General features: G+C 40.2%; 1 protein-coding gene across 1 annotated transcript in view; it reads left to right on the top strand.

Annotated features, from left to right (window-relative positions):
* The window catches only part of LOC137280981 (uncharacterized), a 228,091-nt gene that overhangs the window by 11,878 nt on the left and 195,807 nt on the right, over nucleotides 1-20,406 (top strand). Inside the window, exon 5 of the mRNA XM_067812150.1 lies at nucleotides 2,240-4,810. Coding sequence (XP_067668251.1) covers nucleotides 2,240-2,706 — 467 coding nt within the window. The 3' untranslated portion in view covers nucleotides 2,707-4,810. The remainder of the gene's footprint in view (nucleotides 1-2,239; nucleotides 4,811-20,406) is intronic.

Raw genomic sequence — 20,406 nt, 5'->3', positions numbered from 1 at the left:
GCTCTACGCATAAAACAACATTTCTATACAGAAGCATATAACGCAAGAATCAGTTCGTAATCGCGAGTGGTGGCGAGTGGTCATGTGCGTAGTGCTCAGGTCACCGTCAGTTGAAGTTCAGCACCGTCGAGCTCGAACGATCCTTGTATGGGTGGCCGTGTTTGGCATGTACCTCCTGCCCCACAACGAGGCACTTCCATAGCGAAGTGAGTTTGTTCAAATTTGCCTCTGTTCACCCAGCAGAAATTGGGTACCCGGTGACATCCTTGGGTTATCCGGGGTAATAATCATCAGATTCTGATTACAGCGGCCAGTGAGCAACTAGTCAGATGGCTACTTATCTCTATATAAGTGCATTATTATTAGTACTTTGTTACCCGAATGGACCTCAGATAGATTTAGAGCATCACTTCATATGTAAATGATAGTGACAATTATAGCTACGGATTAAAGGATTACATCATCTGTGAATAACAACGTGGTAGGAATAGATATACTCTGAATAACGTGGCTTTATGTACCCTCTCTGGGGGATAATCACTTGGCACCCTTCGAAAGTAGAACCGCAAAAACTCTGAAAAATCATACATATACTTTTCTCATATACAAAACGCACCCATCTACTCAAATTATTTTGCAAAACTGTACATAGAAGAGAAAGTAATAAATACTACCTCCGCACCCACGTCTGTATGGTCAGGCACGATCTTGCACGAAACCAACACACAAAAATGCATTTTGACTACATATGATAATGTAAGCATACCAATCACGAGAAGTTCAACTGTACATATTCAGCATCCATATTCCTCACATATATATAGAAATAACAAATTTGTGGCTACGGTTCAATTTTTCGGTTCGTTTACCGGTTGATGGAACTATATTTTCGGAGTGAACGACTTAATTTTGATAGGATATTTTCCTGCTTCTTCGTGAACATTGAAGTGCGATTTGGGGATACGATCCATGCAACCTTCAAACCAGTTGCTGTTGGTTGTATCGTACAAGTGAGTTGGTGGAGACCAATAACAAGCTTGGTTTCAAATGGGCCCAAGGTCCTGTATGCCAGTCCTTGAAGTACAATTGTACAAGTGTAATTGCGTATGCCAACTTGCAACTATCGTCGACTGTAATTTGGTAAAACCACAACATACAATGCATATATCAGTAGTGTTACTTGTAGTGCAGAACACGTCCAGTGCAGAACCAATGCGCGAAGGTCATTTCTGGTGACTGACCCCCTTTAAGCAAATGTCAAAAATCGTCTAATCTAAGCTGCGACTTCAAACAAGTATCTGAAGAGTGAAGACATCAGTATGTTGTCCTCCACTTTCCATGGATAGAGCGACTTGCAGCTTCTCGTGCAAATATTGACATTAAGTGGCAGGTGGATTTCCATGTGTGCCATATGTAATAGAATGTATCGTACGATAAACAATTTAATAATGGCATTTCAACGATGATGCTGTGATTTCTAATACTGTTACTATGGTGATCTACTTTCACTTGTTCTCGAGCTATAGCCTGTTTTTATATTGTATCACCCTTTACATTTACAGTATTTTAGATTTAGTTGCTAGTTCACATTGTGACAGTCTACTTAGTTTTACTGTCCTCTGTCGACAGATAGATAAATTGATTACCTTGTTTTCATCGCCACGTAGCTGTAATATTGCCGATGCAATGTAAAATTTTAACTCACTCATTCCAATACTATTAAGACGTAAGTCCCCAAACATTCGATGTAAAATTAAGTCTACCAGGTTTTTAATCGTAGTATTCATGCTATCTTAATTCTAGCAAGCATTTCATACACTCTTCAGCGACTGAAGGGATGATGTAAATCCAGCTAGGGTCCATGTAGGTAGCAAAGGTACAGTAAGTCCCCATGGTCCCTATTATGGTGATGTACGTTCGTTTGTTGGCGATCTAATGTTTAATATTGCCTGCTTTAATTACTAGAATGTTTTACTTTTCCGTGCTAGTTATATACCCATACCTGTGATGCCCTAGTATTTTTACTGTCCATCATGACAGGTTTCATTCTTCAAAATGTTTTCATTTTTCTTTCTAGTTTAACTCCTCGTAAATTACGAGGGGCATTTGTTAAGGGTGTCCGAGTTAGTTATCACAGCAAAAATTTCTCAAGTAGTCAACTGCTTATGTGTTTAGAGTTTTAGTCTTACAAACTGAGATGATTACATTGTTCAAATAGGTCTTGATTTCTGGTGCCTAGGTATACTGAAACAAGTTCTTGCAACTGGCAAATGGCGTACTGATCTACACGACGCAAGTTATTGGGGAGACGTATTTCGTGTGAAAAAAATCTTGTCAGAAGGACAGGTGGATATAAACTGTGTGGATACATATGGGAGAACACCACTTATGTGGGCGGTACATCAGAACCAAAAAGATGTTTTTGACGTTCTTGTGAGTAAGGGAGCCAGCTTATCACTGACAGACAAGAGCGGAAACAACATACTTCATTTTGCTTGTCTTGGTGGACATAAGGATATTGTTCAGAATATTCTCTCAAAGGAGACAGTCGATATCAACAGCAAAGACAGATACGATAGGACAGCAGTAAATATGGCAGAAAGGAATGGTTACATAGATGTGGTTGACTTACTAGTGAGGAATGGAGCTGATCTGTCATTACAAGATAAAATGGAAACACACTTCTCCAGGGAGCCTCTTCTCTGAGGTGAAACTGGATTGGCGGGACACGTTCTGTCGCACCATATTGTCAATTTTAACACAAGAGACAAAGCTACAATACCAAGACTGGCCACTGTATGACCTTCTTGTGTCTCGTGGCTCTAAGAGAAATTAAATCGAATAAAGTGAATGCACACTTTTATACACACAAATGACATCAACATGGCTCTTTGTGTGAGAACAGCTTAGATGCCTTGTTTACTCATACTGACGTATAATTTCAGAACGCAGAAATGACAGCTCGGTTTTGATATTTTATTTACGAATTGAATCTTTGTTATCAAATTAATTGCAAACTTTTCATATTTTTCATGAAGCTAAATGGTTTTAATGAGCACATGTATAATGATGACCCCTCTCACATGCAATGATACGCGATACACTCATAGAAATAAGCGGCACGGAGAAAGGAATATGTATACATAACCTAATAATATCCAACTAATCACAAGAACAACCTTAGACATAATTTTAGCACATCCTCAAGTTTATGTATGAGCTCTTTAAACACGTTTTAACCAGCCACAGTCGTGTCGTTTGTATTTTTCCAGGTCCAGGTTGCCAATGTTATTTTTTTTTTTTTTTTTATTTTTTTTAGTTTTTGTTTTTTGTTGTGTTTTGTCATATGTCGTTGTTCTGATGTTATTTCACCATGACACCATTCACAATTTTGCACATCAGTCGACTTTCATAACAAACAGTTCTTGGTCCAGTCTCCTACTCTGTATTAAAGTGTCTAAAATCTGAAATAACTATTCTAATCTTTCATGCACTGAAAAATGTTGTAATCAATATATATCATACAATGGCAGTTATCGACAGAATGAAGTTAACGGATATTTTCGTTTCCGTTGGGGTCATATACGGATATAGATGCAAATTAGGCAAGTCATATGCAAATTTTAGGGACTACTTTCACAGTGTAAACAAACATGACGTCAAGGGTCTGTGATCATGTGCGGATTGACGGCCGTGGCTTCGGTACTGTGAGTCCTTTGATCCCAGAAAATTCGTGTCTGGTTATGATAGATTGAGTAGATAATGAAGCGAATATAGGAATCCATAGGCTTGTGAAGATACCAAAGACAGTTTCTCGACCGACTGTCAGTGTTAGCGACAGGACGGTATAGGAATGTAGGTGCACAATGGCACGCCTACATTCAGTGTAGTTGATGTTCGGGGGTAATTGAAACTTTAGGAAGTTTTTGTTTGGTTATTTTTCAAACGTAACCTGATGTGTTGACAACAATGCGTTCTTTAACATAAAGCTTACTGGGAACTAGATGATGTAACGCACTCAACAAACTTGCGTCACCGAGCGTGTGACGTCACGTAATACTACACACATATTTGTGACGTCATCGATATGCAGGCAGATCCCATGAAATTTAGTTTCCTGATCTGCGGGAAATGAAATCTTATTTTTTAAAAATTATTAAGTAAGTATGACATTGTATGACAAATAGGTTATCACGCTCGTGTGTTTGGGCTCGCTAAATACAACGTTTATTCCTAATGCAGGATATTACGTGCACAACGCAGTAGCCCCACACATGTGCACAGGGCCCCATCCTTGATTTTGACGTTTTTTCAAAAAGGTCGAGAAATCATTGGAACATTAATCTTGCATCACACATTTGTTAGTGTTTGTTTCTAGTCGTTTGTTTTAAAATGAAAGTCGTATACATGCAAATTACATGCCATACACCAATCATCTTTCAAAAGCGACTACATTCCGAATAACTATGGTTGTAAGGAAGATGCACTCTCAAAACATTCAATAATATCATATCAACATTGACTGACTCCGATAAAATAAATACTAATATGCGTATGATGTACTCAGCGCAATATCATGCCCATATTAATAAACTCTCTCTCTCTCCCACTCTCTCTCTCTATCCGTGTTTGTGTGTTGTGTGTTGTGTGTGTGTGTGTGTGTGTGTGTGTGTGTGTGTGTAGTAAATACTAATATGCGTATGATATAGCGCCATTGTAAAATAACAAGAGTTTTTGGGTTCCGTGTTTTTCCCGGTAGCCATGTTTGATAAGCGGTGATTCCTGACACAATGGCGTATGGTAATAACTCGTATCTTCACAATCATACGACACACATTTCGTTATATTACTGGTCTTATTAGTGACGAATTGTGCACCAGTCTGTCATTCCTTTTCTTTTATCCGTCTATGGGAATAAACTATGATACTGATTCAAGTTTTGGATTGTTTTTAAAAGCCATTATATTCGTTAGTGAAGATTAAGTGGTTTGGGTTGCAGGCTTAATTGGAAGCCACTATAGCTTTAAACTGGCCGTTCCGTACACTATCACTGGATAGTGCGATCGTGTCTATGTTATTTACATTCATATATCTTGAATATTGCCAGGCACAGCTTTTGCAAAAACCAACACATCCAGTATGTCTCAAGTGGATGTAATTGTATACATTCATTCGGTTTTGTCAGTTAACAGTCCGACATTGCAAAGTTATTGACGCTCTTCTACCTTTAAGTTTGGCAAGTTTACTTGTTACATATTACAGAGTGAAGAGTCAAAAACAATTCATTTGTTAGAACAGCTAATGCAGGAGTCATCGCAAGTGGGACAACAAAACTAAATGAGTTCTGAATGTCTCCTGTGTTTCTAACAGGAGCAGTTTCCATATTCAAATGTGACTGAATGACATTCAATAACTTTTCAGTTACACTTGACATGGTTTGTCCCGTTTGACGTGACAAGGTTCGTCAAATATAAACACTCTCCGATGTCATTGTATGCATACGATACAGATTTCTGAAAATACATATTGAACAACACGGTTACTAAGGCCATACAGATAGCTAATAATTCATTTCACTCAGACAGCTGAAGACAAACTCCTAGCCAGATACAATAGCCATAGTAATAGTTCAAGTATTCCAGATAGTAAAGATCACTGAGTTTACACTGAACATAAACGCTGTCCAGTGATTCCACAACAGAACTTCCACAAGGAAGGTGCTAGACAGTCATAGTATTGTGGCACGCATTGAGTTGGGATACTCTCCCTTCTGTTTGTATACTTCACGTCCAACCTGTTTACCATCTGTATGGCAACATGAACATCTCCAAACGAATACTGTTACGAATGTGTATTTTCTGTATATTTTGTTGTTAATTAAGTAATAATTATTATTGAGTTACAACGTTTAGTCTTTTGAATAATAATTATAATGGGTCACATTTCGTGTTATAGATGATCCGCATTTTTAGGATTCTCGCAGCAGGGTTTCCGTGAATTATCTGCCCTTGTTTTTTTTATTATTTGACTTCAGGGAGAGACATTGCTAGAGCATTCGACAGTGTTGGCGATGGTCGTATGTGGGAAATGACTGAATATATACTTATATATATATATATATATATATATATATATATATATATATATATATATATATATATCAGGGAGAGACATTGCTAGAGCATTCTACAGTGTTGGCGATGGTCGTATATATATATATAAAGGCTAGTTGCTTTGTGACCCATTGCCTTAGATTGTGTCGCATTTGTATTGTATTTGAAATCTGTATTGTGAAATTGACTTGTGACTTAGCTCTCTTTCCCTTAATAATACAGAATTTGGACGTTCATGACTTGTCTTTGTTCTGTTTTGCTGGTTCACAGGGGATTTCTTACATAGTTTGTCACGGGAAATTTTTAACTGTACCAATACACAGACAAATATTGTACTTAAATTAGAATTAAATTCCATCAGGGGTACTTCAGGGGTACTCGTATATTCAAAACCTGCAAAGAGCTGCGCAAACATTAATACTATTAAGCCGAACTATCAAGTTAGGGAAGGAACCCGCACAGATGGCAATGATATTCTAAGTAAAAAGATTACAACTTTCTCACAGACTTGATAATACGCGTAATCGGCCCTATTCCTATACGGGTAGCTTCCCTTGCATTCAGCTGAGCGATGTAGACACAATGTCACACGATACATGGCGTCGTGCAGATCGATTCGGCTTCCCTGAAGGAGCGCGACTTACCACGCACACTAAATGACACGCGACATCAATCACACGGTCGCGATATGCCACATGCCAAACACCACACTGCATACCACATAGACTTTAATAGACATCCCATGACACACATCTCACTGCATACCACACACACTTTAATCGACATCAGATCACGACCAGTGAAGGTCCCTGGGTAGAATAGGCCTTCAGCAACCCATGCTTGCCATAAAAGGCTTCTCGTAAGAAGCGACTAAAGGGATCGGGTGGTCAGACTCGGTGACTTGGTTGACACATGTCATCGGTTCCCAATTGCACAGATCGATGCTCATGCTGTTGATCACTGGGTTGTATGGTCCAGACTCGATTATTTACAGACCGCCGCCATATACCTGGAATATTGCTGAGTGCAGCATAAAACTAAACCCACCCACTCACTCACTCACTCACATCACATGACACACACCACACTGCATACCTCACACACTTTCATAGACATCACGTGACACACACCACACAGCACATGGCACCAAACTACATACCACACACACTTTAACAGACAACACCTGACACCACACTACACACAATTTAACAGACATCACATGACACATACCACGCTGCATACCGCACACACTTTAATAGACAGCACATGACACACACCACACTACATACAGCACACACGTTAATAGACAGCACATGACACACACCACACTAAACACCACACACACTCAAAGCATATAATTAACGAGTGACACAGAGCCAAATATCGGCATTTACCAGTCAAAGTAAACTTAGTCTCAGTGTATTTCGTTACACTCCACCACTGAGTCTAACAAAACCTCGTAGAAGGTCGTGTCAGGTAACCTTTGAGCGACCAATGACCGTCCAATCAAACGCGAGACGGTTAAATAGATCTAACCAATCAGAGATCGGCTACTCTGTCACTGACACAGATCTCTCCACGAACAAAAATCCGCACATAACACAATTATTTCACCTGTTGTCATGGTTGTACGTACGCCGTGTGCATCACCCGGAAGCGAGCGTAAGCTAAATAGGATTCGGAATCGTTCGGGTACGAAACTTTTCGAGATAAAAAGTTCAAAAGGTATGTGCGAATGTAAGCTGTGTTCTGATTGGTCAGTGTCAAAGGTTACCTGACGCGACCTCCCGTAAGGTTTTTGTAAGACTCAGTAGTGGAGTGTAACGAAAAGTACTGAGGATAAGTTTATTTAGACTGGGTATTGACACAAATAAATGTGATAGTGGGCATGCTGAAAGTATTTGTCAGGGGTTTACATATAGTCTCAGTCAACTGCCAGGCTGTTGATGAGAATCTCCTTTTGACACGTGCCTGAAGTGTCATAAACAATTTCTTAGTTGCGATATTTTCGTCCAAGAAAGCAGAACCGATAACACTGCATTTTATCTACAGTGCAATTTAACTGATGATGAATAATATTTTGGGTATAAATGTGTCAATATGCTCTGACCATATCCACATGTTGGGTCACTACCCTTGAGCAATCATTATGTTTATGTTACTCATGTAAATTAGTGTTCAAGGAAAAGTTGATAGGATAAGTCTCAGCATTCAATCTGGTGACGTTGGTTTCTACCTGCTCAACATCTAAATGTGTTTATGAACACGTCTCGCTCAACAATATGACCTTTTTGTGTGACTACTATACTTAAGAGATGAAAAAATAAACAAAGTACATCATAGTATACTTTCGTGTAACCTGTGACGTTTGGGTTGGTTAACCTTGCATTAATTACTTGTTGCCATGGAGAAGAACCTTTTCTTAACCTAGATCACGCAGGAACTGATTTTAGTGAGTCGGAGGACGTCCAGTAAGAGAATTGGAGAAAAATAGTTCTTCGCTGTCCTTTGTTTGCGACATCTTCACATCGACATTTTTCAAGCACATTCAGGGTTACAAAGAATTATAAAAGAAATACTAAATAAACTTGTCACCCTTAGCACCCAACGCATTCACTTGACTCAATAAAAATCATTATATATCATATCGGCAAAAGGAATCAGTGAAAGAAACGGCAACATCATTAATATGTATTTGGATAGGTGCATATATATGTTGTATGTTTTTGGATGTATAATAGATGGGAGGTAACGTGTACAGGAATACAGCTAAATACTCTCTGTTCACTAAATGTATACAGAAACGCGAAACAGAATAGAGAGTATTTAGCTGTACTCCTTTACAAGTTGCCTCCCTTCTATCACACATCCAAGCCATGTTAACACAAAGTGACCATTTGAACTAATTCAGCTCTGCAACCGGTTTGAGTTATTTGACATACCCTGCAATGACGATGCAGCGTTGGTTCATCAGTAAAATGACACATAATTAAATAACATACTGAACATCATTGAAAACGCACCACCTGTAAATTTTGAAATAAGGCAATAGAATCTTTTGGAAATGGAAAATTAATGGTGGGAATTTTGATAATAACACACTAAATCGTAAATAACGCTCTACAGTAAAAAACGGATCGTTCGAACACATCATCGAACACATCACATGAAAACAACAAAATTCATGCACATCACACACGAAGGGCACAAATTGCATGAAGAAAGCATGCTGTTCAGGGGTATAAATGACCTTCGGCACAAAACCGTAAGTTAAGTTTTTTCGCCATGCCAAGATTGTCACCAGAGGAACGAGAACAGGCCTTGGGTATGTTGCAGGTCGGCGCTTCAATCAGAAACATTGCACGACGATTTGGGTGTCATCATTCGACCATTCTGAGGCTTGCTAACAGATACCAACAAACAGGAACCAGCAGGGACCGGCAACGCCCAGGTCAGGCACGTGTTACCACCCCTCGTCAAGATCGAGACATTGCACGGCGCCATATTCGGGATCGAACCTTGCCCGCTGCCAGAACCGCCAACGCTGTCCAGGGTCGACGTGGTTTGATCAGCGCTTCCTCCGTCCGACGCCGTCTCCGTGCGGCAGGGTTAAGTTGTCGACGCCCTTACGTTGGACCCATCCTGACTGACTGGCATCGCCGTGAACGCCGACAATGGGCTGAACAGCATCGTGTGTGGTTGTTACGACGTTGGCATAGTGTGGTGTTCTCCGACGAGTCGCGTTTTCACTTGCGAAATGCTGACGGGCGTCTACGGGTATGGCGTCGACGGGGTGAACGTTATCATCAGGATTGTGTTGTGCAAACCGATCGGTGGGGTGGAGACAGCATTATGGTGTGGGGAGGGATAAGTTATCACCACAGAACCGCTCTGATTGTTTGTCGTGGCAGAGTGAATGCCGTTTACTACCGTGACAACATTCTTCAGAACAACGTCGTTCCCTTCTTTCGCCAGCATCAAGATCTGCACACATTTCAACATGACAATGCACGAGCCCACACTGCACGTGTTTCGATACAGTATCTGGCTAACAACAACATTCCTCTACTTCATTGGCCTGCATTGTCACCAGATTTGTCACCCATCGAACACTTGTGGGATTACATCGGCCAACGCCTCGCACGTCGTCCGCAGATCAACAACCTTGGGGAACTCGACAATGCCTTGCAGCAAGAGTGGAATGCAGTGCCTCAGGACTTTATTCAGAGACTTATCCGTTCAATGAGGAGACGTTGCACAGCTTGTGTTGCTGCTAACGGGGGTCATACACGCTACTGACTTTCCATTTTGACCCCATCTTTATTTCATTGTCAGCTGCATTAAATCTTCACTGTTTTGCTTGATTATTTTTTGTTTCTTTTCTTTATCAAACATTGGTCTACACAAATATGTAAAATGTACATAGATTGCTCACTTCTGCTCTTAGAAATCCACAATTTTAGGGGTGGTGCGTTTTCAATGATGTTCAGTATATTAATCACACGCAAAATGAATCACACGAACACCACATCACGCACGCCAGATGTCACGTTCCACATGCCATGGCACAACCCCCTCAGACTGCAGCACATGCAACATAACAAACCACGCACTCTCCATGTCATGGCATGAAAATACGACGCATCAATTACATCTCATGACACCACAGACACGTCACAAACCAAACATACCACATGGCATTCAGCATTAGACATTAGACACTAGACACTAGGTATATCAGGGATCAAGGCTTTTATTCTCACAAACCACCAGCGGTGGTACGAGAGCATATATTTACAAAATCAGTATTGCAAATAACATGATCGGCATGACAGTTAACGACACATTCGTCTTAAAATGCAGCCATATATTGCAACAAATATTGAGCTAAGCAGTTTTTTAAAGTTTATAGTGGTTAGGAAAATTATAGTAATGTGCACTGATGGACATTAGCTACTGTAACGGCTGAACATTGGAAGATGCATTGGAATTCGTCAGCAATAACATGTCCTCTTATAGTGTGGTACATTGTACCAACGGCTCGTATACACATGACATATCATATACACACCACGCCACACCACAAAACCGCCACTGCATTGGTACAATGTGTCAAATCCATCCCTGATGTCCCCTGCTATGATATTGCTGAAATATTCCTAAAAGCATCGTAAAGCTTAATCACACTCACGCTGTATGTGATATGCGATATAACACACGCCACTCACAAGATTTCATCAGAGACAAGATACAAAGAAGACAGACCACCCTATACAACGTGACTCTTCACTCGTTAAAAATTGCAGACGTCCTGAGCCTCAGAAACAATCCAAATGTTGACACCGTATCTCAGTGAGCTAGCATTACAAAATGACAATTAAAGTTCGGGCTAGTACAAGCAGCCTCACATACACATGCATACATGTATGAGCGTCATAATCCTAAGTACGGCGTTTAACACTACTTCACCTTACCATGTCAGCATTATGTGTGTAAGCATTCTGTCAACGGTGTTCATTTAACTGTATTCCCGTACGAGTTGCCTCCCTTATATGACCCCCCCCCCCCAACATCATGTTGATACAACGTGATATGAAACATACAGCGGGTATAGATTCGGCTCCACAGACTAGAACAGTACAATCATGAAGATTACCGGAAACATGTTATTGAACATCAGTTTAATTGTGTGCTGAAAGGTTCCTGGGGTCCTGTGTAAAAGAGGTACAGACACAATTACACACTCGTATAAACACTCTAAACGGATCATGACAGATGGCACACGAATCTGACGGACTCACAGACCACACACACTAAAGATCACACACTACACACACCCTATATAACACGCTACACACGCCACATGACATACTGCACACCACATACACCATGTACCACACACTATACACACCATATGAGACACAATACACACCACATAACACACACTATACACACATGACAGGCATTACAAATACTGTATGTTACACACACCACACACTATAAATAAATGCTAAAGCCCTGAATAAAGTAAGTCTACAACATCTCCTCTCCCATGTGCTCCTTTTTAATTTAACTGACTTTATTTATTACAATAAAAATATACATATCATGTTCATATGTAGTACATTTACTCATATTCTTTCTACACGAAGATAGCAAGTACTGACTATTCGTGTCTGGGACTGATTTGCAATGTAATATATCTACCAGGTAGAACCGCGTCAGTATCATCGTTAAAGACATGTTCCATGTATTAAAGTCAATTACTTACAGAGTCTCATTTGATTTCATTGATATATTCTTCGTGCTCACGTCTCCATTTATATATCAACCTATACTGAAAAGGTAGTCAGGGATATGTGCACATTTTGAAATTTTGTATAAAGAATTACGTATTCATTGACACACCGACAAAATATCAATCATAAAAATGCCAATACCCCTAACTTATTTTGTCCTGTATATCAGGATAATGTGACAAAGGAGGACAAAAATCACATTCTGTTCATGAAAATGCTGAATGGCTACTGCAAAGGGAAGGTGATCAGACGCTAACATAGCTTTAGGGTCACAGTTGAACACAAGCAAGATTATACAAATATGTAGCCAGACGTACTAAAACCACTGGGACCAATGTAGGTAAAATCACCAGAGGTGTCTGACCATCTTCTATTTAGTACATGGAATTTGAATAAACTGTTTAAGCCCATTTTGTTGTGATATAACGAAAAAGGTATATACCCCAATTGTCCTGTATCTGCTTTTATTTCTATTCAGCTGTGCTACATATGATAAAAGTGCAATTCCTCTAAGAAACAGACTGTTAAAGTTTATGCCTCATATACAGTAAATATTTGATTTGATTAACACTGCTGGCTGGCTATATTACAAACCACTGGCGTTCTCAGTCATATGCTTTGCAGCTGTGCTATTTATTTATAATGACATTTATCTATGATAAGTTAGAAGGAAAGCATATTGGCCCTTGAGGCAACGAGTTTTATATCGTTTCAGCACTATGCCAGCAATATCAGGACAGGGTACATCACAAACGGGCTTCACAGATTGTGGCCGGTGAAGCTGAATCGAGACGTTCTCATCATTACCTCAAGGCGAGATGCTGAACATCTTCCTCCAAAGACTTCAACATTGACGGTCATATCATTGTCCGAAGTCCTTAAGCAAGAAACTTTGGGGTTATTTTTGACGCTCAACTATTTCTGGATGATCATATTAAGTCAGTATGGAGAAATGCATTCTACGCAAAATAGGCCCGACTGCGGGGCACAAAATCAATAAACTGAGTCCCTGTTTACTATCCATCATTCCTAGTATATAACATGTAAAGATGCATCGGAGAAATATGGTGACATGATCGAAAATCGAACAATGCCTAGTACACACATATGAAATATTTACGACCTAACTTTCCATACTTCAGGCACAGCAACTTGGTCTTTGGCAATATAATAAAAAAACAACAAATGAACTCCGACAACGTATATGACTCCTGCACACATCAGAAATGTGGACACAAGCTTTCGATACTTGTGAGACCTTTAAAATAGCATATATTGATAGACGTGTGCCTAATTGTCCGCTTTTCGACCATTTCTGCGATGCATCTTTACATGTTACACAGTAGCGGGGTTGGACAGTAAACCAGGACTTAGTTTATCGATTTTCTCGTCTATTGTACGCATTGCCCTTATCCATTAACAGCAGTTTGCTGCTAGACCTGTCTCCAGATCACAGAAACACTCTCACATAAGTCCGGTTCTTCAAAGATTACACTGGCTTCCCATACCAGACAGAATCCGACACAAACCCAACCCCTTTTGGTTTTCAACTGTATCAAACTACAAAGTATCAAACTGTCCTGGTCACCGGACATCAGCCTAATCGATGTCTCCTTTATGAAAAACTAGGTCTCCTTGTTGTCCCAAAATTTACGCTCATTACCAAGTTTGGGGATCGATAATTTCAGGTGGCAACATAAACTATCCAGAATCAACTGCAACTTGATTAAAGGACAATGAACAATTCATCAGATTTTCAAATCTAAACCAAAGACATACCTTTATAAGAAAACATACAGTGTTTGACCTTTCATTCTCGAGTTGTTCTGAGACCGCCACTTAGCCGCAGTGGAACTGACGTTATGTAAATGCTGTATGATGATGATAATGCAGATATCATTGCCGTCCCACTATGACATGGTGTACAAGCTCGGAGAAGGCAAGACGCCTTAGTGTCGAACACCAGGCGGGTAGAACAACAAGAACGATAATATACTGTTCAGTGTACTAAATAGCTGAAGTATTAATTGTGTTGTTTTATCAATTTTAAGTAAAAATAACTTTGCAACAACTGCAACAACTGCCCTGCAACAACTGACCGCCGTGTATACACACGAACTGCTTATAAGACGAGTGAAATCAGTGAAGTGGGAAACTGAAGATTTCATTCACCACTCATTCAACTTTGACACTCGGTAAGGGTAGACATTAGGAAATTGAATTCTTACAGTTGTTAAGATTACATGCGTGAAAAAGTGTCTTTCTGGAGAAAATAAAATTTGACGTCTACCATGACAGCAAGATTGATTTGAAAATGGTGCTCTCTTGCAAAGCATCAATGCAAATGGGTACAGAAGTACACTACCTTAAAACATTCTGTAAAGGGGTCAAGTTACTAGACTTTACAACAAATGTTACTTATTTTCAGATTAAAATAGTTCTAACATAGTCCTGTGAATTAGTCAGAATCTCACAATCGGCTCTTTTTCAGAAAAAAATGTTTGTACGTGTGTACTTCATTCTTATCATTGTTTCAGACTATCAACTTGATCAGACTATCTACTTTATAAAGCGTGACTTTACTGTGTGTAGTGTAAGTCTCCTTTGACGTGTAACTGGACACTCAGTGCTGTGAAGAACAGCAAACACAAACCTTATGAAACGAGTAAGTGACTTTAGTTTTACGCCGCACTCAGCAGTATTCCAGCTATACGTCTGGGCCAGACAATCCAGTAATGAACAACATGAGCATCGATCTGCGCAACTGGGAACCGACGACATGCATCAACCAAGTCAGTAAGCCTGACCACCCGATACCGCACGGTCGCCTTGCTTTGCAAGCAGGGGTTGCTGAAGTCTTATTTTACCCCGGGGCCTTCATGGGTCCAAACTTTATAAACAAAACAATCATAAAAATACATGTTTTGACCAAAACATGAAAGCGCAAATATTTGGAACCCGATTAATGTAGGACCCATCAGTGCATAGGACCCATTCTTTGCATAACAAAGAAAAAAGAAACAGAGCAGAAGTCTCTTAACTTTCCAGCATAAACACCTGACTGGATAAATGCCACCCAAGGGAGGTAATAAATTCATCGGACCGAGATGTAGATGCATCTGGGTATACTGGAGAGCTGTCAGAACGTGTACCCTGGAGATATCGTGGATACGTTGCTCAGAGAACAGTTGATATCAGTCCTTGTTTTGCACATTTATTGCTTACATGTTGTTGCTGATTTAATTTATTCAAATTCGATGAGCCCGTGTCACCACAAATGAAAATGCACAAGCATTTCGCCAACTGCTGTACATGACACCCGCACCAAAACCAAAGCACACATGGCACCCGTGGCGAGTCACCTCCTCGTGGTGGGTGCTGGGTAACGCCAAGAGCTCGCCGACACCCCCGTAGTGGACCCGGGGGGATATTCGGTCCACCAACCCGTTTGCCGTGGGTTGCGGCCCTGTGTCGGTGGAGAAAGGGATCCTGGTGGTTGAGAGCAATACGGGCCTGTAACCGTGTTCCTGTTGGTCAATACACCACTTTGGCCCTGACTTCGCCTAGACGGGTGGTTGAATGGGCCCGGTTCAACCAATCGGCTGGTCATGCCAAGCCCTGAGTATGTATACTCTCATGCATGAATTTCCGAAACTTTTTATAGTTTATCAGATGTCTTGGCTTAATCATTATATATTTGAATTTCAAATGAGTGACTTCAATTTTGTAATTTGCCTAGAGTCTTATGCCCAGAAGGCAGTGGCTCATGGGCCAATCTGGTTTATCCTCCGGATTAACTGGAGTATATCATTTCTGTAACCCTTAGGTGTCAGTTTGCTGGAACACCGCTCACATATGACATCGCCCTTGTTGGCGCTCCGTGGTGGGCAGGGAACAGATTTGATGAACCAATCTACAATTCACTATCGGTAAGCAAAATCCAAAAAACCAAAAGGGCAACTTTCAGAATCTGATTCTGAGCTTGAGTCTGATGAAGATGAGATTGTTACTAAATTGTTATATTCTGAACGGGATACTTGGCCATGCTTTCTTGTTCTGGAAGCAAAGTGTGAACGAGCCCTTTCTTCTTACTCACCATTTTTGTTAGAAAAGGGATTGCAGGGCAAAGCTGGTGAGTAGAAGAATGTTACCAAGTTACGGTCTGGAGGTCTTTTGGTTGAATGTTTCAGGAAGTCTCAAGCCATTAACCTTATGACGTCAACCAAATTAGCTGATATTCCAGTTACATGTTCAGCACACAAGACCCTTGACTTTTACAAAGGACTAATCCATGACAGAGACCGAAGTCTCGCAGATGAATCTGTTGAAGACATTGTATCTCAGCTTTGCAGTCAAGGTGTCATTGAGGCCAAACGATTTACATATCGTAAAGATGATCGTGTGTTCCCATTTAACACATATCTGTTGACACCCCGGTTTTACCTCATTCTAGTAAGGTTGGATGTTTTTCCATGGCAGTTGATCTCTTTATCCCACGCCCTACTCGTTGTTTTAACTGTCAGAAGTTTGGCCACGGGCAAAAATTCAGCCTGACAGATTGCCAAAAACAAGAATACAGTGCAGATCCATACTAAATATGGATTGCTTGAAGACATGGATACAGAAGTATCCCCCGTGTGAGCACTGGTGGCCATACAAGTGGTCACTCTCCGAAAACGAAAGGTAGAGCAGTGTCTCCTGTTACCGCTTCTTAGATAATTAAAACACCATGAGTCATTCACCTAATCTAGTACAATGGAACTGCAGAGGCCTCAAGAATAACTTTAATGAACTACAGTTGTTAGTTCAAGACTTCAAACCGTCAGCACTAAGTCTCCAAGAGACTTATCTCATGTATACTGATACATTCGATTTACGGCAGTACACGTTTTATCACTCTTTTTCTCCTCCAGGGGATAAAGCGACTGGAGGTTCAACTATATTAGTTAGACGTAACATCATTCACAGCGATATTCATTTAAATACCAATCTCCAAGCCGTAGTTATTCGCCTCAGTCTGCACATTGCGTTTACTCTGTGCTCTTTGTACATTCCACCTTCATCTGTTCTCCGACAAACTGATCTCCAAAATCTCTATGATCAGTTACCAAAGCCCTGTATCATCATGGGCGATTTGAACGGGCACAACCCTCTATGGGTAAGTACAAGTACAAACCATAAAGGCCAGATTATTAAGGATTTTATATCTCATAATAGCTTGTGTGTTTTTAATGACGAATCATACACCTATTTACATCCTGGAACTGGAACCTATTCTATACTTGATCTGTCTCTTGCCGATTCGAATATTTACAACGAATTTGACTGGTCTGTTCATAACGACCTTTGTGGAAGTGACCATTTCCCAACTGTCCTCAAAGCTATCAAACCTGATGATGATCCCCCTTTGTCACGGTGGAATTTTAATAAGGCCAATTGGTCTTTATATGAAATGTTGTGTATGGAAAAAATAATACCAGAACACTTTATGAATGTATCAGATCCGATAGAGTTGTTTTCAGCTGTGTTGAATGAAATCGCTGACCAATCAATTCCTAAGTCCTCTGCAATTCCTCACCTTCGTAAACCATGGTTCAACAATGAATGTAAACAAGCAAGACAGTGTAGCAAGAAAGCAGAAAAATACTTTCGCAGACATCCTACAGTTCATAACTTAAAGAGTGTTAAAATTACGTGTGCCAAGGCACGGCGAACTTATAAACAAAATAAGCGCCAGTCTTGGAGGAAATACGTTTCCAACATAAATTTCCATGTCTAAGGTGTGGAATATGGTCCAAAGAATAAAAGGCAAAAGTTCCAAATCCTCTGTTAAAAATCTTAAAGAAGGTGATACATTGATATCTGGTAAGGGTGATATTGCTAATAAAATCGGTGAAACTCTTTCCAGAAATTCATCATCATCAAATTCTATACCTGAATTTCACAAATATAAAAATCAACAAGAAAAACACAGAACTGATTTTGACTCTAATAACGGTGAAGACTATCACGAAGTATTTTCATTACATGAACTACATACTGCTCTCGAGCAAGCTCATGACACTGCCGCTGGTGATGACAACGTTCATTACCAATTACTGCAACATTTACCTGAGACATGTCTTTTGACACTTTTGGAAATATTTGACCATATTTGGATTTCAGGAAACTTTCCTCAATCGTGGCACAATGCCATTGTAATCCCCATACCAAAGCCTGGCCGGGATCATACTGATCCATCAAATTACCGCCCTAAATCGTTAGCCAGTTGCGTTTGTAAAACCATGGAACGAATGGTAAACAATAGATTAGTCTGGTATTTGTAAACGAATAATCGTATCACAGATATTCAATGTGGTTTCCGGAAAAACCAAAGTACTATTGATCATTTGGTACGATTAGAATCCTATGTTAGGAATGCTGTTGTAAATAAACAACACGCTGTATCAATTTTCTACGATCTGGAGAAAGTATATGATACTACTTGGAAGTATGGCATTTTGAAGGATTTACATGATTTTGGTTTGAGAGGTCGTTTACCTCATTTTATCTCACAATTTTTAAAAGACAGGCAATTTCAAGTCCGAGTGGGTTCAACTCTGTCTGAACATTACGATCTGGATCAGGGTGTCCCACAAGGAAGTATTTTGTCTGTTACTTTATTTAGTATTAAAATAAATAGTCTTTCTAAAGTTTTAATTGATGCAGTAAATGGATCACTGTTTGTGGATTATTTTAATGTTTCTTGTCGTGGTAAAAATATGTATGCCATAGAGAGGCAGTTACAATTATGCCTAAATAAAATCCATAAATGGTGTCTTGAAAACGGTTTTAAATTTTCTAAGTCCAAAACAAACTGTATACATTTCTGTAGAAAATATAAACCGCATAGAGACCCAGAATTATGTTTAAATGGCACACCCATCAAAGTTGTAAAGGAAGCCAAGTTCTTGGGACTGATTTTTGATTCCCATCTGACTTTCCTACCACACATAAAGTACTTAAAAAATAAATTCCTGAAGGCACTTGACATACTGAAAGTAGTTTCGAATTCTAAGTGGGGAGGAGACCACACTACCCCCTTACACTTACACAGATCTCTCGTCCGCTCGAAACTTGATTCGAAACTCCTACGTAGGAGATACTAAGTCCTACGTAGGAGATACTAAGTCCTACGTAGGAGATAGTGACACCAAAAAATATTTTTACCGTGGCCCTAATACGCCACCGTACCAATCGATGATTTGCTCATGAGCTTGTACAGGCTTTTCTTGAAGTCGCTGGTGGCCAGCTTTCACAAGTCCATGTTCATTCTGATGTAAGGCTCCATCCAAGGATATCGATCGAACGTAAGCACTCGGTGTATTTTCACACGTTCCATGCCCTGCGACAGCTACAGCTGAAGGATGCGCTAGTGCACCATGTACTTGGTCTTGTGCATCAAGTTGTTGACGAGTTTTTCCACGTTGGTCAGCTTCATTTCTCCGAGCATCTCATGTTGATAGTCTTGGTTCACCATCAACTGTTTGGGAGCCAGCACATAGCTGTTGTGCGATTCGTGCAATTTTTGGTGGTACTCCAAGTCTATTTCGAGGACTCGCGACGCTCGGTGGGGAGATACCGGCTCATGGCCGAGAGGTGGTGATGGTTGGTGGGCCGATTTGGATTATAGTTTTTCACGTATTTGTTGTTGGCTTTCGTGTATCATTCATCGCACACTGCAACTTGCTGTTAAAGGTCACATTCAACATAAAACACAATTTTGCAGATTCTGATACCTTTCGGTATGCACTTACCGAAACAAATCATCAAAAATGCCAATTCAACCTATAAAGTTGAAAAAAGACGCGATGCCCGCGAAATTGGAGTTCAAACGATTCACTATGTTTCGCCCAGCGCTGAGAGAAAAAAGTGGTTTCAACAGCTGTGCTGCGTTGCGCCCGTAACGCATGCACAGTGAATAGGTTCGCGTAGCTGTATACACAAACAATTAC

Source organism: Haliotis asinina, chromosome 4 (genome assembly GCF_037392515.1).
Source record: "Haliotis asinina isolate JCU_RB_2024 chromosome 4, JCU_Hal_asi_v2, whole genome shotgun sequence".
Taxonomy (NCBI): Eukaryota; Metazoa; Mollusca; class Gastropoda; order Lepetellida; family Haliotidae; genus Haliotis; species Haliotis asinina.
Note: the sequence above shows the minus strand (reverse complement) of the source record. Positions and strands in the feature narration are given on the sequence as shown.